The sequence below is a fragment of the Hylobates moloch genome, unplaced genomic scaffold, assembly GCF_009828535.3.
Source record: "Hylobates moloch isolate HMO894 unplaced genomic scaffold, HMol_V3 SCAFFOLD_5, whole genome shotgun sequence".
NCBI lineage: Eukaryota > Metazoa > Chordata > Mammalia > Primates > Hylobatidae > Hylobates > Hylobates moloch.
In genome coordinates this window covers 148,450,604-148,475,696 of record NW_026652280.1, presented here as the reverse complement: position 1 = coordinate 148,475,696, position 25,093 = coordinate 148,450,604, and the positions used below count along the sequence as shown (strand labels likewise).

Here is a 25,093-nt window from a genome sequence, read left to right as displayed (position 1 = left end):
TTCACTCTATCTTTTAGCATATTCTTATGTTGTTGCTTTTTCTATGTTTTCTGTGTTTTAAAGCGTAACTAGCCTTAAAAAAATTTTTTTTTAATGTAGGGGAAATACCCCAACAACGGTAAAATGGACCACATGCTCAATATCTAGCTTATATGTGTATCCCCAGCATTTATCATACTCTTGGCAGTCAAATGCTGGCTGCACTGAACTCTTATGATCATCTTATAGAAGATCAGAGAGGATGAAGTGGCCTATGCCAGACATAAAACTATCCAGTAAAAGGAAAATTTCTATAACATTAAGAATATCTGAAAATACTTATCTAACATTGATTGACTGCTTATTCTATGCCAGGGGTGTCCAATCTTTGGCTTCCCTGGGCTACAGTGGAAGAAGAATTGTCTTGGGCCACACTAAAAAAAAAAAAAAAAATCTTGTAATGTTTTAAGAAAGTTTACCAATTTGTGTTGGGCCACATTCAAAGCTGTCCTGGGCCACACGTGGTACGTGGGCCATGGGTTGGACAAGCTTGCTCTATGCCAATGTCATTTAATCCTTACAACATTCCTATAAAGTAATTATCATCACCTCTAATTTAAAGACGAGAAAACTGAGGACAGGGAGGTTAAGTTTCTTGTTCAGTGTGTTGCAGCTAGATAGTGGTAGAACCAGGATTATAAACTAGGCCTATGTGGTGCCCAAATTCTCACTTTCCACCACGATGCAGCCTGCCTGTCTTGATCAATAGCACAGTCACAAAGAACACCCTCAGCTACATGGAGAACCATCATTTCACCTGTTTCCAAATTTAAACTCTAACCATGGCAAGCAATTTTAACTTTCCAAAGTAAAACTCTAATTTTCCAAATTTAAACTCTAACCATGGCAAGCATTGTAAATATAGCTGTACTAGATCTTCACAGCCAAAATACAGTACACCTAAGGGAAAAAAAACACATGTAGGTTCTCCAGTATTCCTTTTGTTATCATTATCCAGTGTTAACTATGAAAACATATGGTTACAGCACATCTATAAAATTAGCTTAGAAATTAACCATGAAAATAAGAGCTCTTACATTAAACACAGATTAACGTAAGGTTCCAATATTCCACAGTTATAGGATGAACTCTACATATCTACACAGGTTATGCTGTATTTCGTGGGAAACCCAAAATATTTAAAACAATTGGCAAATTAAAACAAGCTTCCAAAGCTTGGTTAAAAAAATTTTTTTTTTAATGTATAAAACATGAAACTGTATAGACAATATTCTTAATGTAAAATTACATTAAATAGCTTCAGTATGGAAGGGTAACAGCACTAGATATACTCTTAGCTTCTCTTTATGTGAAAGAGGTCAGTGGTGGGGAGGGAAAAGTACCAGGATAACTTATTAAGGAAATTTAAAACAGCCAATTAGGTGTCTTTATTTTTTGCAATTACAAGAAACTGGCTACTTTTTTTTTTTTGAGACGGAATCTCCCACTGTCGCCCAGGCTGGAGTGCAGTGATGCAATCTCGGCTCACTGTAACCTCCGCCTCCCAGGTTCAAGCGATTCTTCTGCCTCAGCCTCCCGAACAGCTGGGACTGCAGGCACGTGCCACCACACCCGGCTAATTTTTGTATTCTTAGTAGAGACGGGGTTTCACCACATTGGCCAGGCTGGTCTTGAACTCCTGACCTCGTGATCCACCCGCCTCGGCCTCCCAAAGTGCTGGGATTACAGGCGTGAGCCACCGTGCCCGGCCGAAACTGGCTACGTTTTAATGTAGTGTCCTGTTTGGGAAAGAAACAGGAGCTTCTCCACTGTAGAAAGCAACAGAGAAAAGTGGAAAAAGCATGGCATCAGAATGAGAGAGAATCAGTGGTTCCCAGACTTAGCAGCTAAGCAACTAGATAATTCACTCAACATACCTGAGAGCCCAGTTTCATTATCTAATAAAAAGTTATAGAACAGTAGAGTCTGGCTCAGAGCCCTCAATATAACAGCTAGCTATTATGTCAGTAAAGTGAAGATGATAAGACTATTTATATTTCAAGAATTGTAGTAAGGATTAAATACAATATTTTATTTTTTTAAAGATATGGGACCTCACTATGTTGCCTAAGTTGGACTCGAACTCCTGGCCTCAAGTGCTCCTCGTGCCTCAGCCTCCCAAGTAGCTGGGACAACAGGTGCACACCACTGTGCCTGGCTTTAGAATATCATAATAAACCTTTCTATTCTTGGATTTATGTAGCATTATCCACAAAACAGAAATTGATTGTATTTATTACATAATCAAATATCCTACAAACTTTACCCTCACAAAGCCCTTTCTAACATATTTTGAATCTAAAATCTTTCAAGTAGCACTCATTCACATTACTCCAAAGAAAATAATGAAGAATCATGAATTTCACTGAGTAGCAATAATGGAGTCCTTACCCTCCATTTATGCACAATATAAGGAAATGCTTAGAATGAACAGAAGTTTTAAAATACAACGACACTATTCTGTCAAATGTGTAGATTTTTACATAGCAATTCTTACTTTAATAAATTTAATCTACAGTTTATGTATTTTCTTTTACCTTTTTGGAGTATATATATAAGTTTGGTGTTCTGCCTGGTACTGGAATGCCAGCTTTAGTCAGCTTTATGAAATACTTCTGTACTCGGCTGGCAACCTAAGGAAACATGACAAGTCTCTTAACACAATGAGATGACATACAATACCTAAGTCGTTTTTAAAAATTAAAACGTACATGAGTATCTAATGAATGCTAAGAATTCAATACTCATCATGAATCTAGAAATAACAATAAACTGCCACCAAATACACATATATTTTAAAATCTAGGCCAAACAAAAATTATTCAAGTAAATTTAAATTTGATTCTAAAGCTAAACACATATTTCAACTTGTGAACACTTACATTTGTAGTATAAAAACACATCTATTAATATAGATGGGAATATGAAGGAGTAAACTACAAGAGATATATTTTTAGAAAGACAACCAGGGAATACTAAGGCAATGAAACAAATCTGTTTGCTCAGTATAACCAAAAAGTATACAATTAGTATATTTAGTAAGCATTCAAGAGAAACTAAGTCCATTATATGTTCATTTTTTTAATATTTCGTAATGATCCAAAGCAGAAGTATCTCAAGTTGTTTCTGAAATCAGCAAAAATATATACAATTTTTTTTAAAAAACACCACATACTAGCAGCACTCTGTAGCTGAAAGTGTTGTGGCAGATCGCCCAATGTCAGCTGCATTATTCTCCTTTATTAAAAAACTACCAAAAGCATACCAGCAATCTGCAGTCATCTCCTCAATTACCTGTTTTGCTGTCCTGTTACCCAATTCATCTGCTATCTTCTGCCAGCGTCGAGATTCTACTTCTTCAGGAGGGTATTTGATGAGGAGCTGTTCCAGCTTTTTCTAAGCCATACCCAAGACCAAATTTAAGAAAATATGTATTTAATTTTAAATACTGAATTTCTAAATAAATACATTCACATTTCATTTCAAAGTGTAATACTCTCTCCCACCTTTGGAGGTTACATAACTAAAAATCCTCATGGTAGGAAAAATTTCTAGTTAGAAACTTAAGACTTCACAGGGAACAATGAAATTAGAGAATAAACTTATGAAAGAGCTTAGAAAAGTTTTCTATTCACGTAAGTAAAAAGATCTCATAAGAAAACAGAAAATAAGTAAACAAATTGGTAGGTTACACATTTTAGTGATTTCCACTGACCATCTTTTCTTACTTTTCTTTCCCCTACAGTTTTGACAAAAATGTGTAAATCCACTTAAATTTTGACTATTAAAAGAGGTTTTCCTTCTTTTGTATGGTCCTTTATTCAAATATTTGATTTTAATATTCCTTCTTGTCTCCTATATCTTCTCATAGTCCTAAAGATGCAGAAAAATCTGGATGCTTAAATAAATAGATTTCCCAAAGCTTTTTATAAAGTTAAACGTATAGCTGTGGGGTTAATAACCATATGAGACAAAGATGTGCCTCGAACTTTACCCACTAACAACCCTAGCCATTAGCCAAAAAACAATTCTAACTGTATGCCAAAACTGACTTGGCTTCCTCATCTCCCTTCCACAACAAAAATAAGAATGCACTTTGAAGCTCAGCTGTACCGGCCTCAGGTTTTTCTCTCTCCCAAAGCTACATTACAAAAACATCTATTTTATTCTATCCACTTCTACTCCCCTCTCAAAACCCAGGTTCCTTCTTTTAAATTATCTCCAAACAAAAGTTTACACATTCTCAAAATCCAAAATTCTTGAAGTATGCAAAAAGGATACAAAAATAAGCCTAAATATTTAAAACTCATGGCTAACAGGCATCACATACAATAATATACACCTGACTCAAAATACGGGGTCTTTTCTTTTTGAGATGGAGTCTCACTCTGTTGCCCAGCCTGGAGTGCAGTGGCATGATCCTGGCTCAATGCAACCTCTGCCACCTGGGTTCAAGCAATTCTCCTGCCTCAGCCTCTGGAGCAGCTGGGATTATATATGCACACGCCATCACACCCGGCTAATTTTTGTATTTTTAGTAGGGTTTCACCATGTTGGCCAGGTTGGTCTTGAACTCCTGACTTCAAGTGATCCACCCATATCAGCGTCCCAAAGTGAGGGATTACAGGCGTGAGCCACTGCACCTGGCCTCATAATACTGACTCTGATGTTAACTGTTTACTTGTTTTTTTAAGCCTACACGATTTTGAAATATCTATTACCTGTTCTTCAACAGTCCACAATTGGTTAAATGTTTCAGGTTTGGTATCATCACACAGGCGTCCTCTTATCATCTGCACATAAGACAAGGCTTTTGTCAGAGAGAAAATAACAACATTTATCCTTTGATATAGCCAAACAACACACAAACTGTGGAATTTTTAAATTAATTTCAAAATATTTGAGTAAATTTGTTTTTTAATGTATATGCTTTTGTTTTAACTGTTTACAAAATGCCTTCACATTATTTTATTTCATTTGGTTTTATACTCCCAGCAATCCTGTGAAATACATAATAGTACTGTAACTTCATTTTTTAAAAAAGGGAAAGGAAATGTGGGCTCAGAATTGAAAAGTAACATGTCCACTGAGGTTCATCTAACTAAGAGTGGCAAGGCCAGGACTCAAATCCTGATCACATTTCACTACACACAAAGGAGCTACTATTTTTAGAGTAAATACTATGTGTTGGATACTGTACTAGGCACATTGCATATACTACCTATTTAACCCTCACCAACAACCCTACAAGATCGGTAATATCAACTACATTTTATACAAAAGGAAACTGCAGCTTAGAGACTTCAACGTAAATGATGTCTGAAGGTTCACGGCTAGTTAAGTTAGGACTCCAACCTAAGTTTCTCTTAATTTCAAAGTTCATATCTCCTTTATCTTCCAGTGAAAGACTGCTTTAATTTTAAGAACACAAACCAGCAAAATGTTAAAATGTTTTGTCTAAAATTCAAATTTTCCTACTCCAATATTTCACAGTGCTTACCTGAGGACGACTGCTTGAGCCTTCTGGACCATCACTCAAAGGCAACATAGAATATGAAAGGGACTCTCCATCCTTCTTAGGATCTAAAGGACTTTTTGGTCTAGCAGGTAAACCTACTGAAAAATAAGACCACATACAGAACTGTTAAAGCAAAACATTGCCAGATATCTTTCTACTTAAATTCTTATCATATGATTTCTTACCTTTATCAAAAACTAGCTTAACTCTTCTAGTATGTCTTTTACGATTTTTAAATTCTCTTTCAAAGTTCCCAAGGCTATGGGTATATTGGTCCCATACGATCTCAGGCAATTGAACAACTCTCTGTGGATATGGAAGCCCAATATCAGCCTGGAGGCAGGGGAGAAAAAACAAAATAAAGTAAAAGTCTAAACTTAATTAAAGAAATAATCCACCACAGTCAAATTTTCAGATGACTCCAAATCCAAATAATCAATGGGGCATTTCTATTCATGTTTAAATCCAAGAGACAATAAAGTTAATTAATATAGCCTAAATATTAAATGCTAAAGATGGTAAGTGAAGAAATGAATTTAGCAAAACCTAAGTACTACTTCTAGATGGAGGGCATTGTCTTTTAAAATAATGATAGTAATATAAATAAAATTAACAACCCATAAATGTTCTCTGCATTCAATATACCAATATATATCACCAGTTTCATTAATATGAACTAAGAGGAATTTTTTATATGTCCACTAAAACAAACATGTTACAAGTCAACAACATAACTAGTATGATAAACCTAAATAAAATAGGCAAATTGACTCTGCATGAGCAAACCCAGAAAAATAGAAGAATCAACTTTTTAAATTAAACCTAGTAGGAAAATTTTTTTCCAAAGAACATAGGACTTTCATGGTAATTTTTTTTTTTCTTTTTTTTTTTTTTTTTTTTTTTTTTTTTTTTTAAAAGTCCCGGACACTGATAAATTCATGGTTATTAAAGTATCTTAATTTAATATATTTCCGTGTATTTTTAGAAAAAATTATTAAGCTGGTCAACATCACATCTTTATTTCTGAAATAAAGTGAAAAGAAATTCCATTCTAGGCTGAGTGCAGCGGCTCATGCCTGTCATCTCAGCACTTTGGGAAGCCGAGGCTGGTGGATCACTTCAGGTCAGGAGTTCAGACCAACCTGGCCAACATGGTGAAACCCAGTCTCTACTAAAAATAAAAAAATTAGCCAGGCGTGGTACAGTGCACTTGCAGTCCCAGATACTCAGGAGGCTGAGGCAGGAGAATCGCTTGAACCTGGGAGGCAGAGGTTACAGTGAACTGAGATCAGGCCCCACTGCACTCCAGCCTGGGTGACCTAGTGAGACTCCATCTCAAAAAAAAGAAAAAAGAAAGAAATGAAAGTCCGTTCTAAACTAAACCTGAAAGTGAAGAATCAGGAAATAATCAACTGCATGCAAATCTAGTAAATATGCCTAATTGCATCTTTTTGCCTACCTGGGAAAGTAAATGAAATGAAATTAAGGTTAACAAATTTTTCATTAGTATTTACTAACACCATCTGTTTTAGTTGAATCCATTGTAAATAACCATTGTAAGTCTTATATCTTTTTGTACCAGTAAATTATTTAATAACAGCAATGCAGAATCAATAAACACTTAAACGGGCCTCATTTTAACACAGAAGGTATACCAAAATTCTAAAAACCTTAGAAGTTTTAACAAATCAACATATAGACTCTATATCTATTATGATATTCAATGTTTTCTAAAAGCATGAAGAGAAAGAAATGTTTACCAACTAAGTAATATACCTAGCATAATTCAAATAATAAATTAACACATCTAGTGAAATAAAGTCCCCAGGGCTGCTCTCCTAACACCTGGTAGACCACTTTAGTAACTCATTAAAAACAGGTAACTCATAAAGATACTAAAGTTGTCATATAAGATAAGGTTTCGTTTCTTTTTTAAAAAGAGGATTCTTTTTCATCATTTTTCAGTTTTAACCTTTTCATACAATGCTGATTAATATTATATCTCTCAAATTTAATGAACAATTAGCGGGTCCCTATTACAGCACAAATGCACATCAAGATCTTCTCCATATTTACACACCAAGAAATTCATTATAAAAACCTGTATCACTTTTAAGTGGTTAAGTGTTAAACATGAAAGTTCTGTTTTAAGAAAAACAAAATTATGGAGAATTTTCACACTTAAAAAAGCATTTTAAAATTAAGTAAAATTTATACTTCTTCCTCATGGACTCAAGATATTTAAAACAGATTTTGTTTTGATCACCATTGTTTTCTCTCTCAATATGCACAAAGGTACTAGTGTGCAAAAGTAACCCAGAAACAGAAGTAGTTAATCAATTCTGAAGTACTTTTTTCTTTTAGCTTTACTAATCCCTAAGTCCTGAAACAGAGGAGGAAAAATACTCAAAGAAGGGGAAGATAACAGGAAAAGCTAGAAAAAAAATGGCTAAGGAATAGGACAAGTTCCCATACAAATATCCAATAAAAGCTTCTAGCTATTTTCATTTGGATATATTTTATTGTGTGCCTGGTGGAGGTGGAAGAAGTTGGTATCTTGCCTTAAGTAGTACGGCTAATTATAGACGAAAAAATTAAACACTTTAAGAAGTATATACCCATAAAAAAGAATTAACCAAATTCTCTTAAGCTATTCCCAAATAGATCTTAGTAAATCTTAAAAAGGGTTCAATGTATACCTTCTTCTGGAGTTTTTCCACAAATCCAATGGGATTTTTTAGTGCTTCTCTCTGGTGCCTGCCTAAACTTTCAAGGTCTTGGACTGCTTGAGAACGCTGAGCCTCGAGTACAGCAATCGTCTGTAATAGTCTCTGATAACTACAGAGACAAAGAAAAACATTTCACAAAAATTTTCTAGTAACAACAATAAATAAAAACTGAGTTCAAGCCATGATCTACTATTAAGTCACACAGTCTTTTAAGAGTTACCTGAAAGAGTTTAGTAAAACATATTACTGGGAATATATGAGGTCTTCCTGAGTTACGAAGTACCTACAGAAAATAAGAGTTAGAGAAAGCAAAGCCTTCTTCCCCCATCTTAAGTTTTTAATTCTTGAACCTGAACAAGTACCAAAATAAAAGAGCATTTTGACCTTCCAACAATCAAAGTCATTAAGAAACTACTAGATAAAAAAAAATAATAATAATTAAAATGATAAAATCTTAACACTAGGAGGAATCACTCAATTCAGGCACTTTGTTGTACTCTGTTGAAATAAGGAAATCTGAGGTATGCTTTCTCGCCCAGAGACACATGACACTGGCACGTAATTCCAACGTGATTTTAGTCTCATGGTTTCCATTTGCTCTATTATACCCTCCCTCCTATTTTAAAGGTTTACTTTTCCATCAACAAATCTGTTGTTTTTTTCCTCCGCATGAAAGATAAAGACAAATGTTCAATTCTTAAGTATTAATCATTTAAAGAGAAGAAAGGCCATAAAGATATTTATACTTTCCTGCTTGCAAAGGTCCATTTGGCACAACAAACATATAGTTTTACCCACACAAATATATTACATGTCATTATCCTGAAATCTCACTACAATACATCTATTCTAATATTCTCCCTCTGTTTAAATTGTCCTGCCTCTCTAATATTTAATTTCACATTATTGATACACATAGAGAAACACATTAAACCCAAAGTTCCGAAAGCTCAAATACATTTTGCAAAACAACTCAAGGAAAAGTCACTCCAAGTTCACTTTAAAATAACTGGTTAAATCCTTAAAGTATAAGCAAAGCACAATTTTTCTATATGGCTTCAAATAACTTTCATTTTGTTTCCTACTAGACTAAACTCCATAATGGCAAGTTCATCTGCTTTGTTCATTGTTTTGTTTAGCTAGTATGCAACATACTTCCCAGCACACAGATGCTTAATAAATATTTTCTAAATGAATAGATATTCTGTGAATCTTTTAAGTTCAGAAGTAAGCAAACCAGCAGAAGTATCAAAGGTGAAATACTGCAGTTTTGAAGTTCACAGGCCGTCCTGGCAACATGATGTTCTCTATCAGAATACTTTCCTCACCTCCTCTCTAAAACAAATCTTATTCTTGTTTTCAAGTCCTTGTTAACTAATCCTTGATGAAATTTTTAATAATTAAGGTAAAACTGCTAACATTGAAGGGCAAGACTCCTCTCCAGCTAGAGATATTTCATTTAAAACTAGAACTATGAGTGGGAAAGGTAGAGCTATACTAAGTCACTACTGGATAAATTACAGAGGATAAATCTAAATTCCCTTCCCTAAGCCTTCTTTTGCTTTGAGGTGGATGCAGTGCACGAATCCTGTCTCAGCTGGCTGTTTCTACTAAACAGGCTCACACAGGCTCAATCTTAGGGTGATGGTAGTGATCTGAGTGCTAGAAGCTGTCCTCTCTATACAATACTCTTAACTGTCATACTTCACCTTCAGAATTCCTATCCCACCAGCTGAATACAACCAAAGACTTATATTGCCTCTATCCCTGTTTTAAGCAGGAGTTACACACTTTGGTATCACTTTAAAAACAACTGTGAATCTATTAAAACTTCAGTAAATGCTGTAGGCACAGTAACAACTAATAAGGCACAAGTAAAAATAGGGTTACAAAAAAACAAGCTTAAAAAAGGTGCTACAGTCAATTACAATGGCAGCTGTTTTTTTGTTAGGTTTGGAACAAACAGACACTGGGAAGAAGGGCCTCTAATTTGAAGCCAACAAATTACCACAATTTTACAGTATGTAAATTATTCCACAATAAATCTGACTTAAAAATAATTCCAACTAAGATGGCAAATAAAGTACATTCTTCAATTCTGCTTTCATTTAGTTAAGACAAAATAATTATCAGATTGGAACGCCTATGATAAACATTGGTAAAGTCTTCAAGCTCAAAATAATGTAGACTCTTAAGAAAATAGTAAATTCAAGTCTTCTATCCCAGATAATTGGAATTATTTCCCAGCATACTCAGACACTGCACCAGTAAGATTACCATATATATCCATGAGCAGATATGGAAGAAATTATTTAAACAAAACTGGAGTAACATCTAAAAAACAGTAAATACAGACAAATCTATTTTCAATCCCGCTCACCCACCTACACAAGCAAACTACAGAAGCTGATCCAGGCATAAATCCAAGGCAAGATTCAATTTTTCATTAATTCAACAATTATCTACTAAGAAAACAAGGCATTATCCTAAAAGCATTAGTAATTATCAAGATAAACCAGGCGTGGAGTCTAAGTGTAATAGAGGAGCTACAATTATACCATGGAGGAACTAGATGAAGTACAAATAGGGCTGGATTGGTTGTGTTGCTGGGGATGGAGGATGGGTATATGAGGGTACATCATACTAGTCTATCTACTTTTTTTTATGTTTTAAATTCTCCATAATGAATGTTTAAAAATCAACTCCAACTTTGACCCTTTTTTTTTTTTTTTTTTTTGAGATGGAGTCTTGCTCTGTCACCCAGACTGGAGTGCAGTGGTGCGATCTCAGCTCACTGCAAGCTCTGCCTGCCAGGTTCACGCCATTCTCCTGCCTCAGCCTCCTGAGTAGCTGGGACTACAGGCGCCCGCCATCACGCCCAGCTAATTTTTTGTATTTTTAGTAGAGATGGAGTTTCACCATGTTAGCCAGGATGGTCTCGATCTCCTGACCTCGTTATCCGCCCACATCGGCCTCCCAAAGTGCTGGGATTACAGGCGTGAGCCACCGCGCCCAGCCCTTTGACCCACATTAATGGGGGAGGTGACGACTGTACTACTCCTTCTGGGCTGATCAGATCACAGCTGCCACTGCATTCCGCTACGCTTTAAGAAAGACAAACAGGTTCATAAATAGACAAGATGGATGAGAAACAATGTAAGATGAAATAACAATACAGTTGGCCCTTGAACAACACAACACAGTTTCAACTGCGTGGATCCACTTATACACAAATTTTCTTCTACCTCTGACATCCCTGAGACAGCAAGACCAACCCCTCCTCTTTCTCCTCTACCTCAGCCTACTCAGTGTGAGGACAATGAGGGTGAATACTTTTAGGTTGGTCCACTTTCACTTAATGAATAGTAAATACATTTTCTCTTTATTATGATTTTCTTAATAACACCTTCTATTTTCTAGCTTATTTTGTTGCAAGAATACAGTATAAAATACATGTAACAGACAACATTTGTGTTCATCAACTGTTTATGTTATATATAGTAAAGCTTCTGGGTCAACAGTAGGCTATTAGTAGTTAAGTTTCAGGGGAGTCAAAAGTTATACATGGATTTTCAACTACACAGGAGGTCTATGCCCAATCCCTGTGTTGTTCAAGGGTCAACTGTGGTGTCTAACATTTACTAAATGTGTACTACATGCCAGACAAATGTTGTATTTTAAATGTAATAAGTCAATCCTCACAATAAATTTATAAGCCCGGTACCAACATTCTTAATTTTAAAGATAAGGAAACCAAGCACAGATTCAGTAACTCCCCAAGATCATACAAGCTATTTATGGTGGCGCTGCAATGTGAGGAATGGTTAAAGACTCTGAGAATATTTAGTCAAGAAATGAAAACCTCCACTAGAATACCATTTCCATTTTTACTTAACAAACAGCTATGCAGGAAAAAAAATAGACTTGTTTTATAGAGTATAAAGGGTCAAACCAGGAGCAAATTGTGATAAAGACACAATATGAAGAAAAACCTTGTCTCAGTCAAAACTAATAAAAGATGGTAGGATAGCACCCAATCACCATAGATGTTCAGACAGATATTTAAAAGAAATTCAAGCACTAAAAACCTGAAACTCTTTAATTCCAGTAAAATATCCTACTTTTACTTTTGCTACTCACTGAACCAAGCAAGAGAACAGAATAACTCCAAAAAAACTTACACATATTTTTGCATGGATAAAATCATAGTTAAACCTTTTCCGTAAGGATACCTTTGTATTAAATCTATTAAAATTATTTGTTATTTATGTCTAAATCTAAATCTTACACAATGCTAACAACAGTGAACTTACTTGTGTCAAAGAATTAGGGTTTTCTTATTTTCGCCTTTTGAGACAGGGAGTCGCTGTGTTACCCTGGCAGGCGGGCAGTGTCAGATCATGGCTCAATGCAGCCTCTACCTCTCAAGCTCAAGCAATCCTCTCACTTCAGCCTCCCAAGTAGCTGGGACAGGTGTGCACCACCATGCCCAGCTAATTTTTTAATTTTTTGTAGAGAAAGGGTCTCGCTGTGTTGCCCAGGCTAATCTCAAACTCCTGGCCTCAAGCTTTCCTCCCACCTTGGCCTCCCGAAGTGCTGGGATTATAGGTGTGAGCCCCCAGACCCAACCAGAACTGTTTTTACTTTTACATCTCCAACAAAGAGACATTTTGGCTTTATATATTTGGCCAAAGTATAAATGCCCTTTCAAGTCCTTATCTAAGTTATTTTTACTACTTTTCAATATCCAAGTCTTCTTGAATTATTTATATTTATGAATATAAAAACATTTATATGAAAGAGTATATAGGTAAAAATCCTGACATCTGAAGAGAACATCAAGGAATTAGCAATCTGGAGGTTGATTTTATTTATTTATTTATTTGATGGAGTCTCACTCTGTCACCCAGGTTGAAGGGCAGTGGTGCAATCATAGCTCACTGTGGCCTCAAACTCCTGGGCTAAAGTGATCCTCTCGCCTCAGCCTCCCGAGTAGCCAGGGCCACAGGTATGCCACCATTCCCAGCGAATTTTGTTCTCTGGGGTTTGGTTTGGTTTTGGTTTTTTGTAGGGACAGGGTCTCGCTTTGTTGCCCAGGCTGGTCTCAAACTCCTGGCTTCAAACACTCCTCCCACCACAGCCTCCAAAAGTGCTAGGATTATAGGCATGAACCACTGTGCTCGGCCTATAAGTTAATTTTACTGTCCAAAAAAAAATTTCTAGGCAGTAATATTACATACACAATAATCAGGGAGGGATGGAAGGAAGGAGTGCAGGAGGGAGGCATAGACAGGCAGACAGAAACAGAAGGAAAGATTTTATATTCAACTGCATCAGAATCTTTTTCAAAAAACTAGATTTCCATTTCTACTGTGGTAACAACTCTTAAGATTCCATGGGAATTTGTAATCTAAAAAAACTAATGGAGAAACATTTTTAAAAATTTATATCAATGACACTCTGCCAAAATATCAGCCTGATTCTTCAAAATAGTCATTAAATAGTGTCATTAAAAACAAAAAAGAGGGCCAGGTGCAGTGGCTCATGCCTGTATTCCCAGCACTTTGGGAGGCCAAGGCAGGTGGATCACCAGAGGTCAAGGGTTCGAGACCAGACTGGCCAACATGGTGAAGCCCCCGTCTCTACTAAACATACAAAAATTAGCTGGACATGGTAGTGCATGCCTGTAATCTCAGCTACCTGGGAGGCTGAGGCAGGAGAATTGCTTGAACTCGGGAGGTAGAGGTTGCTGTGAGTCGAGATCATGCCATTGCTTACTCCAGCCTGGGTGACAGAGCAAGACTCCGTCTCAAAAAAAACAAAAAAAGAGGGACAGCTATTTTACAACAGGAGTCTAACTAAAGTTTTATTGGAACATAGCCACACTCATTTGTTTACATAATTTCTATGGCTGCTTTCTAGCTATAATGACAAAGAGGAGGAGCTGCAACAGAACCGCATTATCCACAAAGCCTAAAATATTTACTATCTGGTCCTTTAAGAAAGTTTGCCAAGCCGTGCTCTAGATTAAAGGACACAAGGACATGACAAGCAAATGTAATGCATAATCTTGGGCTAGATCCCCCCAGGGGTTAAACAGCTATAAAAGACATTTTTGCGGATAAATGGAAAAATTTAAATATAGGTTGTGGAGTATATAATTTTATTATACCAATGTTAAATTGCTGGAGTATAATAATGGTATTTAAAGTTATACAGGGAAATGCCCTTCTTTTTAGGAGATATTTGCCGAAGTATGAGTGATGAGTCTACAACCTACTTTTAAATGACTCAGCAATTTTAAAAGTATGTTGTACCAAATGGGAAGGAGAATAAGGGTAAAAGGAGAGAAAATACATTAGAAAATGTTAAGTTGTTAACAACTGGTGAATTTAGGTGAAGGTTATGCAGATTCTTATCATATTACTGTTTTAGTTTTTCTAAGTTTTATACTTTTCCTAAATAAAAACCAAGGAACAAAAAGTCTTCATTATACTTTGCTACTCAAAAAGAGCAGCTTGATTTCCCTATGAACACTGAGCCTCATTAAACATACTGAAAACAACCAGAGGACATAAGGTGACGTAACGATAAATATATGTATGCAGCACACAAAATTTTAAAAATTATTTAGTGAAATAGGAGCTGTATAATAAGATGCTTTCTCTTCCTTAATGAAGGGCTCAAAGAGTTTACAGGAAGTGCAAATTCAGTAACTCACAAATAATCTCCCACTTTTTCTCTTTCTTTTCTTTTCCTCCCTCCCTCTCTCCTTCTCCCTCTTCATTCTTTTCTTTCATTAGAGATGGTGTCTCACTCTGTTGCCCAGGCTGGAGTACACAATCATAGCTCAATGCAGCCTCAAACTCAGGGCTCAAGTTATCCTCCCACCCCAGCCTCCCAAGTAACTGGGACTACAGGCACATGGCACCATGCCTGGCTAATTTTAAAAACATTTTTGTAGAGACAGGTTCTTGCTATGTGGCTCAAGTTGGTCTTGAACTGCTGGCCTCAAGGGATCCTCCCAGGTCAGCCTACCAAAGTGCTGGGATTACAAGGCATAAGCCAGGCCCACTCACTTTCAATAAAACTCCAGAAGTCAATGGTGATCAAAAGCCTTTTATGATATTCTGTGTTAAGACATAAACTAATACCTCAGCTCCCAATAATATGTCTTCCAGGTATAAAGATCAACTCTGCATTGGAAATAAGTAAAACCCTGAATTTAAAATGAGCAAAGAAAAAAACAGGTACTTGTCTATTTCAGAAGTATGGACAAATCAGCAAGATACTAAGGCCAAAATCTAAGTGAAAGAATAAACTGACAGGGGCAAAAGGAGAACTAAAATTGCTTTTGGCTTGAGGGCAGGTACTGAACCATGCAAGCTTGAGCTCAATTTTCTTTTTTTTTTTTTTTATTATTTTTATTTTTATTTTTTTTTTTTTTTGAGACGGAGTCTTGCTCTGTCACCCAGGCTGGAGTGCAGTGGTGCAATCTCGGCTCACTGCAAGCTCCGCCTCCCGGGTTCACGCCATTCTCCTGCCTCAGCCTCTCCGAGTAGCTGGGACTACAGGCGCCTGCCACCACGCCCGGCTAATTTTTTTGTATTTTTTTGGTAGAGACGGGGTTTCACCGTGGTCTCGATCTCCTGACCTCGTGATCCGCCCGCCTCGGCCTCCCAAAGTGCTGGGATTACAAGCGTGAGCCACCTCGCCCGGCCTTGAGCTCAATTTTCTAGACTTCACTTGGCCAAGGAACGTAAGACAAAGCCACCAAGATAGATAGTCTCTCCCCATTAAGCTGGGACCCTATCCCTCACTCCAACCCCCAAGGAGACTTGCCTTGGGACTGAGGAAAGAATACATATTTACTGCCCCAAATTATATTACCTGGGTGGTCCCCAAAACCTCAACCCATGACTACAGTTTAAGTCAATGGCCCTGGACTGGGACACAACCCCCTCCCACCTCCAACCCTGAATCAAGATACCCACAGAAGCAAACGCAATCCTGTCTAGAGAAATATGTTTTCATCCTGGGCCTCAAAGATAATCCATAAGTAATTTTCCAAAGAAAGTGAATAGCTCACATTAAAAAAGTTTGGCTCTGTCCCCCAGGATGGAGTGCAGTGGCAAGATCTCAGCTCACTGCAACCTCCACCTCCCGGGTTCAAGTGATTCTCCTGCCTCAGCCTCTTGAGTAGCTGGGATTACAGGCACACACCACCACGCCTGGCTATTTTTTGTATTTTTAGTAGAGACAGGGTTTCACCATGTTGGTCAGGCTGGTTTTGAAATCCTGACCTCAAGTGACCTGCCCACCCCGGCCTCCCAAAGTGTTGAGATTACAGGCGTGAGCAACCGTGCCCAGCCTGCTCACATCAAAAAATTATCAAGCATGCAAGAAAGCAAGACACAAAGAGCAAGAATAAAAGATGAGCTCAAAAATATTTATGAGGTATAGGAAACTACAAAAATTGAGCATGTAGCTTCTAAAAGGAAGCAAATAAAATATTTAAAAATACAGTAACTAAAACTAAAAGCTCAGTGGGTTCAAATTTTCACTTCTGGAAAACACAGACGAGGCAAATTCAGAACAAACTCTTCCCTGAAGACAACCAATATAAAGCTGGAGAAAATATTTTAAAGTTCTTAAAAGCATCAAAGAACTAACAAAATTATGAGTTATTACGAGGTAAAGATCCACAAGAAGATGGAAACCAAAAAGATAAAACACGTTTTTGGGGCACTTTTGCCTGGAGCAATTTATTGATCCAGAAGAGAGGACTGAGAGGCTGAGCAGTCGTTTTGACAGCTTAAAACAGTAGAAGATCAGAGTTGGAGTCTAGGGCCTATCAAGGGAGAACTTTGAAACCAGCCCAGCCTTTGGGTTGGGATCCTGAAAGGCTATACCTTAGAACTAAGGGTGAACAGGAAGCAAACAGCTTTCTCAGAACAGACTAGAATATCTCAGTTTGGAATTAATTAGTAAAGTTGAAGATGTACATACCCTAAGATCCAGACATCCCATACCTAGGTACAACCTCAAGAAACTCTTGAATATACACAGTGTAAGACATATGTTCATAGCAGCCTTATTAATAACCCCAAAGTCCATCTAATACGAATGCTTAATATAGCAATGAAAATGGACATCTATTTACATCAATACATATAAATATCACAAACATAATGTATTACAAATGAACAGATACAGTACGGTTCAAAAGCATGAATAACTAAACTTTATTGTTACAGAATACACACATAGGTGGTTAAAAGCTTTTAAAACAGCAAAGAATTATTTTCTCAAAAGTAAGATCATATTTACCTCTGGGAAGAGGAAAGGGGCAAGGTATAACCGAAGAACTATTCATAGGAGACTTGTGAAGTGCTATCAATATTTTATTTCTTAACCTGGATAGTGATTAAACAACTATAGGCTATTTGATTTCATAATTACTCTATAACTGTGCATAAATATTTCATTAGTCTTATATGCATAAGATATTGCACAATTTTTTTAAAGGGAAAATAACTTTTCTAGGAAGAAAATGTTACAAAGAGATCACCTGCACTCTTTTAGAACTTTAAGATTCACTTAAGAGTCCTAGTTCAAGTCCCAGCTCTACTAGCAGCTAACCATGGAACTTTATTCAAGTCATTAAACCTTGGGTCTTGCTTCTTTGTCTTTAAAATGAAAATGGACAAGATAGATAATTGCAAAAGCTTTTTTTCTAAGCAAAATATTCAAGGATCCTAAGATACTTGTACTACTCAGGTCACTCATTACTATATATTCTTTCTGAGTTGTAAATGGATTCCATTTATGTTGTATACACAAATACAGCATTAAGTCTCCGCTTTCTTCATACAGAATCATATCTGACAACTGGGCTTATCGGCTCTGCCCACAGCTAGAAGTATGCAAAGTTACTGCCTTCAAAGAGGAGAATATTTAAAAAGACCTATGTGATAAGTTTCTCCTACTTCATAGTGTCTACTCATGAGGCATTAATAACATTTCTCTCACAAAAGTCACTTCTAAAAGGAAATTATCAGGAATATTACGGCTGGTTTTTATGAAGAGACTGGCTGTTCCCTAGGTCACTAAATAGTATACTTCCTGAAGGCGAAAGTTTTTAGATACACCTATCCCTTTAGTTCTTATAATGAATGTCTTGTTTTATTATATTATGTGATTTTTTAAGAGGAAAGCCATTTTTCTACATCTTTAATGCTGTCCCATAGCATAGTAAGGTTCAAGAAACAGAAAGTGCTCATAAAAATGAAAACAGAAACTACAAAAGAAAATAAGAGCTGAGTAGTTGTACAGATGGATGACTCTTCAGTGATGACAGTTCAGATATAGTTCTAGACTATATTTAGAGCATTGTTTTAATATTCTGTTTATGACATCTTGGGAGTTCTTTAAGTATGCTAAAGGAACATACAAGCCTCAATTCTTTTCAACACTTAACACTTAGATGAACACATAAAAGACAAACTTGCCAAATTTATGAACATGAAGCTGAGAAGGATAACAAATACTATAGATTAAAAAAATCAGGATTAAGAAATAACAGGCAAGCTAGAAAACTAGACCAACAACAAGATAACGTTTAACTACATAAACAAAAAATATGGCATTGAATCACAAAACAACCAGATAAGTATAGGATGGCATGAAATTGCCTTGACAGGCCCCCCCAAAAAAAAAAAAAATTGTGGTCCTCTCAGCTGGATCATTAGCTTACTATGAGGCAAAGTATAAAGTGCTGCTCAACAAACATGTAACATTATCTTGAACTTGCATCAACCCATTCAAACAATTACCATGCACATTCACTGTATGTTCTGTTACATCAACCATTCTAAAGGATGCACATATAACCAACATGCAGCACTACCTTCAAGATCATTACAATTTAGGGAAGAAGATGTGACTGTGTGAACAGTAGTTGTTTATTTAAATATTGAAAAATAAGAAAGCTTATAAAATTCTTAGTCAATTCCTAGAATTTGCCAGAGTTTTAATGATTAATGTACTCTAAGAGAAATACACATATGCAAAATTTAACTAGCCATGATGAATGCATTAGCATGTTATGAACAAAATGATCATTTCAGGGAGATACAAACAATGCATCATATAAGAAGTAAAAAGCAAGTTGAATCCTGAAAAACAGATGGGATTTCAAAAGGAAAGGCAAAAAGAGGTTAAGACATTCTAGACAGAATATCAAATATTACACCTTATCAGGCTTTTAGTTACCTCTTCTACAAAATAGGAGACTCTCTAAAATCTCTGTCCAATTCCAGAATCCCCAGGAAGTAGAGCATCTATATAGTTTTTAAAACTCCACAGATTATTGTGAAGCATGCTCTTCACAAATTATTGTAAAGCATACCATTCTAATGCAATACGGAGTAAATGCAAGTTTTAAACAATTAAACAATGATGACACAAGCAAACATTTGCATTTGGAAGGCTAATATGATCACAATGTATAAGATAAACTTGAGAGAGATGAAAATGGCAAAGGAAACTTCAAAGAAAGCTATGTAGCTGACGTATAAAATTACACTCTGAGCATCCTATTTAGCACCGAAGTTGTTAACTAACTGAAAAAGCAGAAAACTTAAAGAAGAGGGTATACTGAAAAGCAAAAGAGGGTATACTGAAACTGCATTCAAGATACGAATACTTGCTGTGTAGAAAAGAGAACAGACCTATTTCAAGTCATCCCACAGTCAAATCCAAATCACTGGGTAGAATTTCTGGGGAGGGATTTGAGGCTTAATACCAAGTAAAGAATTTCTGTTATAACAAACAATGGTATGTGCTGTTTCATAAAGTAGTGAATTCCCTAGAACTAGATAAACTGAAACAGATATTGAATGACTGACCATCAAAGGATGCTGCAGAGAGGTGATATATGAGACAGAAGTCTGGATTAGACTTTAATCAAAGTTATTCTAAATCAATGTTTCTAAAGATACTAGGAAAGAACATTAAAAAAATTTTCTTCAGTCTAAAAGGCTATATATACTTTATGATTCTCATTATATGACAATTCATAAAAGGCAAAACTACAGAGACAATAAAAACATCAGTAGTTCCTAGAAGTTCAATGGGGTTGGAGGAGGATTGCATACATGAAGCAAAGGGCATTTTTTTTCAGACTGGTGAGGTGAAACTTTTCCATATAACACTGCAATGTTGGGTATATAATACCATGCATTTATCAAAACTCATAAACCTTTTAAGCACAAAGAATTAACCTTAATGTATACAAATTTTTTAAAAGTCATTTACAAGTTCAGGAATAAAAGAATCTGACTATATTACGAATGTCTCAAACAACCTCACTGAGGGGCAGGAAGAAAAGGTGCTGACCTATGTAACTGGAAATGAGTGGCATCTGTAAGACCAAAGGCAAGAGGAACTGTACATAGCGCTGTATTCTAGTTGATAGATTTTTCACAATTCACAATTAACAATTCTGATACTGATGTCCATATCTAATGAAATTAAATAAGTAAATGGTTGACAGGTGGCCAGGATTGCCACTTCTGGAGTGGAAATGTCCCGATAAACAAGGGAAGGAGGCTACAATGATCCATGTGGTAATGGATTAGAGTTGGGAGTCATTACATGAACTCAGGTTTAGCTCAGTTTATAGATACGTGCATATACATGGGTTCATATACACACATATTTTCTTGCTCTATCAGCTGAGACAGCTAAATAAAAGCAACAATGCCCCAGCAGCAATAAGCACATTTGGCACCCAAATTTTGGTTTCTAATACTAGAGTTCCCTGGAAAGATGGCTGATTCTAGAACTAGGGGAGGAAATACACAAAATGAGCGTCAAGTATTTTATAGTGCCAAAAAGTAAGAAGCACTCAAAAAACAACAAAAAAAGACATCACCTTGATGGGGTTATATCACAGAGACACAAGAGCCAATAGAAAGGTTCCCAACAACCAAAAGCTGGAACAATTTGAGCAACAATAAATAAATCAGTACCACATTATAATCCAAAGTATAAAACAGCTGTCAGTCCACACTGATATAAATAAATGAGTAAATAAATACATGAGGAAGAAGAGAAAAAGTCTCCCTTGAAGAATTCCAAATAACTTATGCAGACACTCTGCCCTCAAGAATAGGGAACGCAGCTCCCCATTCCTTCAGTGTGGCCTGTGCATAGTGACTTCCTTCCAAAGAATACAGTATGAAAACAGGAGGAAAAAAGAATAACTACAGTGGAGAAACCTGACCAACACTACCTCAGCTGGGTGATTAAAGTCACATCAATAGCAATAAATCTTATTGCTAGTATGCACCCTGGTAGCATGTGATAGAAATGGCATTTTACTTCTATTGTTTCCCTTTCAAAAACCCATAACCCCAGTCTAATCATGATAAAAATATCAGACAAATTCAAATAGAGAGGCATCTGTAATATCTGACTAGTACCCCTCGGAACTGTTCAGATCAACAACAACAAGGCAAGTCTGAAAAACTGCTCCAGCCAAGCTCGAAGACTCAGGAGACATGAAAACTAAATGTAATGTGGTATCCTACATGGGATTCTGGAACAGAAAAAGGACATTAGGTAAAAACTAAGGAACTCAATAATGTATAAAGTTGAGTTAATAACAACAATGTTGATTCATTAATTGTAACAAATGAACCAGACCATACTACTGTAAGATAGTAATAATAGAGGAAATTGGGTACAGAGTATACAGTAACCCTGTAATATGTTCTAGATATTTCTGTAAATCTAAAACTACGCTTTTTTAAAAGTCTATTTTTAAAAATAAATAAATACAGTTGACCCTTGAGCAACAACAGGGGTTAGGAGCACAGATGCTCCCAGTGTAGTCTAAAATACTTTTGACTCCCGAAAACTTAACTACTAAGGCTACTGTTGACCCAGAAGCCTTACCATATAACATAAACAGTCGATTAACAGATATTTTGTATGTTACCTATAATACATACTATATTCTTAAAATAAAGTAAGTTAGAGAACAGAAAATGTTATTCAGAAAATCATAAGGAAGAGAAAATATATTTACTACTCATTAAGTAGAAGTGAACCATCCTAAAGGTCTTCATCTTCATTATCCTCACATTGAATAGGCTGAGGAGAAGGAAGAGGAGGGGTTGGTCTTGCTGTTTCAGGGGTGTCAGATGCAGGGGAAAATTTGCACATAAGTGGACCTGCACAGTTTGAACCCATGTACTGTAAATATAAATTTATCAACCTTCCTTGTAGCCACTATTGCTTTATCTTGGAACAGCAAATGAGAAAGTATTTAGTTAAGGTACATATTTAAGATTGCACCAGTTGAAATATCACAATTTAAGAGATCCCATCTGATTAACTTAAAATTTACCTTTTTATGTTAGCAAATTTATTGCTATTTATTTCTGGTTAAACATTAAGACATAGTGCAATCATGCCACCAGTTCTGGAACTCACCAATTTGTAAATAATTCTTAGCTGCTATCTAGACTCAATGGAGAGATTTATTTGAAATACCTTTTTAGATATTATCTCTATTTTACTTAAGAGTGACAGTTGCTAAAGCATTTCCCATGTTGTAAAATCTTTCTCAAACAAATCTAATCTTTAGACCTACTATAGTTATATAACTTTAGCTATTAAGTAAGTACACTTCTCCTCTTTCAATTTGAGTGCTTTAGCACAGTAGTTAAACAGGCCCCATTATATCTGGCACAGCTACTATATATTCTTAATACATTCTGATGAGGAGGCCGGAGAGACGACAAATTCAAGGGCAATAGTTCCTTCAATTTAGTAATGGTAGTCCTTTTATAGAATCATATTAGACCAACTTAAGTATTTACATGACAGTAGTTTTTAAAGAGTATTTAAATAAATAAATAAATGGTAAAAGTAGTATTTAGGTATATGAGCATCTGGTAAAGGCTCAGTTTATATAAATTTTAAAATCATAAGACAAAATTAAAACTTATAAAGAAATTATTATATAGCTATTTGCTACCTTATAATATTATTCATTATACTTTTACAATTCTATTAATTTTATTCTTTATACTGGTATTACCTAACTTATACTCTCATTCCACAAATATTTATTGAATATACATTAGTTATGATTATATATGTAATCATACTTATACTTGATGAAAAACCCTTTGAAATAGGTATTATTACCACTTTACAGATGACATAAACAAAATTCAGAAAAGTATGGGTGGAAGATTCTTGCCATACAATTCTTTTCATAATATAATTATTTACATATACTAATTTATCTGTAATACTGAGCTCAGATTTTATACATTGGGACGGTTAACCTATATCTAAAACTCAGAAATGATCCAAAACCTAAATGAGGCCTTAATTTCTTGCCTTACTTTTAAATACAGCAGAACAAGTAAAAAAACTGGTCTGTTTAACAACTCTTCCTGCTCTTATTCATCTGCTAGTACAAATACTAATTCAGTGACAGAATACAAAGGCAGAGAAAGAAGAGTACTAGATTTTTTAAAAAATTAAATGTATATATATCAGAGTAGACAATCTTCTAACAAAACATGTCATCCATAATTTAAAAGTTCTGATAACCTCAAACAATTGTACAAAAACACTTGCCTCTTTCCAAAAAGTCTTCATTATATATGTTATCTATGTTAGCCCTCAGAAAGAAGTATATTTCCTAATGTGTTTCAGATGTTATTTTCTTTTGCATGAAAGGTTTCCTCAACAATCCTGAAAATATAGCCATTCTTTCAATGGCCTCTATTACAAAGGTTACCAGGTTTCTCTTCCCAGAATCTACGTTAATTTGGAAGGTAGACTACATCCACATTAGAGTGCACAATATGTATATGTCCCTACAAGACTTAAAAAAAAAAAAAAAAGACCATGTTTGACAGCTAAGCTGTATTTTCCTTGTTTTGTTTATTTGGCTTAAAACTGTAAGAAAAGATTAGCCACTTGGTGTGGTTTACAAAGAAGGCTTAAATAAGCCAAACATATACTCAGGCTAAAGTAAAGATGTTTAATATCTTTTTTCTTAGTTCTAAATACCTGAAGAACCAGCAAGATTTCACCCATTTATTCATTAATTCATTTACCTATTAAGCTAAGGTATGGTACTAAGCACTGGAGATATAACAGTGAACAAATAGACAAAGAACTTTTCCTAACAGAGGATATCAGTCAAGGGAGAAAGCTGAGAAAATTATATTTATTTGCACAGTTAAGTAAATAAAATACGAGGTGTTAAGTGCTATAAAGAGAGAAGCACATAATTTAGGAGGGCATCAAACAAAAATCTCTAAGGGTCAGGGGTGGCTTCCCAAAAGAAGTTCAACAGAGACCAGGCAGAAGAAAGAGAATTAGCTAAGAAAAGGGAGTAAAAGGGAAAGGGTTCCCGGGGTTGTTCCAAACAGAAGAGATAACATGCAGAAACGTTTTTAGGCAAAGCACAGGACTTTAAGACCACAAACAGCTTTGGCGTTGACTTGGAGTGAAGAAAGAGTTGAGGCTCAAGAGGAAGAAAGGAATCAATTACACAGTGCTCTATAAAACCAAGACTGTACTCAGACTAGACTAACTAGGGTGGAGTTTTAAAGACAGGAATCAATTACACAGTGCTCTATAAAATCAAAACTAGACTCAGACTAGACTGAGTTTTTTTTTTTTTTTTTGAGACGGAGTCTCGCTCTGTCCCCCAGGCTGGAGTGCAGTGGCGCAATCTCGGCTCACTGCAAGCTCCGCCTCCCGGGTTCGC

The 25,093-nt window shown here is 35.8% G+C and overlaps 1 protein-coding gene across 6 annotated transcripts in view; it reads right to left on the bottom strand.

Annotated features, from left to right (window-relative positions):
- The window catches only part of ZZZ3 (zinc finger ZZ-type containing 3), a 142,164-nt gene that overhangs the window by 35,483 nt on the left and 81,588 nt on the right, over positions 1 to 25,093 (bottom strand). For 5 of the 6 annotated variants that reach the window (XR_009213704.1, XM_032155535.2, XM_058439649.1 and 2 more), the window contains 6 exons: positions 8,257 to 8,395; positions 5,743 to 5,890; positions 5,540 to 5,655; positions 4,761 to 4,832; positions 3,334 to 3,435; positions 2,577 to 2,672 (listed from right to left, as the gene is read on the bottom strand). Coding sequence is in view for 5 of the 6 variants with exons in the window: in XM_032155535.2 (XP_032011426.1) it covers positions 2,577 to 2,672; positions 3,334 to 3,435; positions 4,761 to 4,832; positions 5,540 to 5,655; positions 5,743 to 5,890; positions 8,257 to 8,395 (673 nt within the window). In the remaining variant the exon portion in view is untranslated. The remainder of the gene's footprint in view (positions 1 to 2,576; positions 2,673 to 3,333; positions 3,436 to 4,760; positions 4,833 to 5,539; positions 5,656 to 5,742; positions 5,891 to 8,256; positions 8,396 to 25,093) is intronic. The other variant, XM_032155543.2, reaches the window with a different exon arrangement.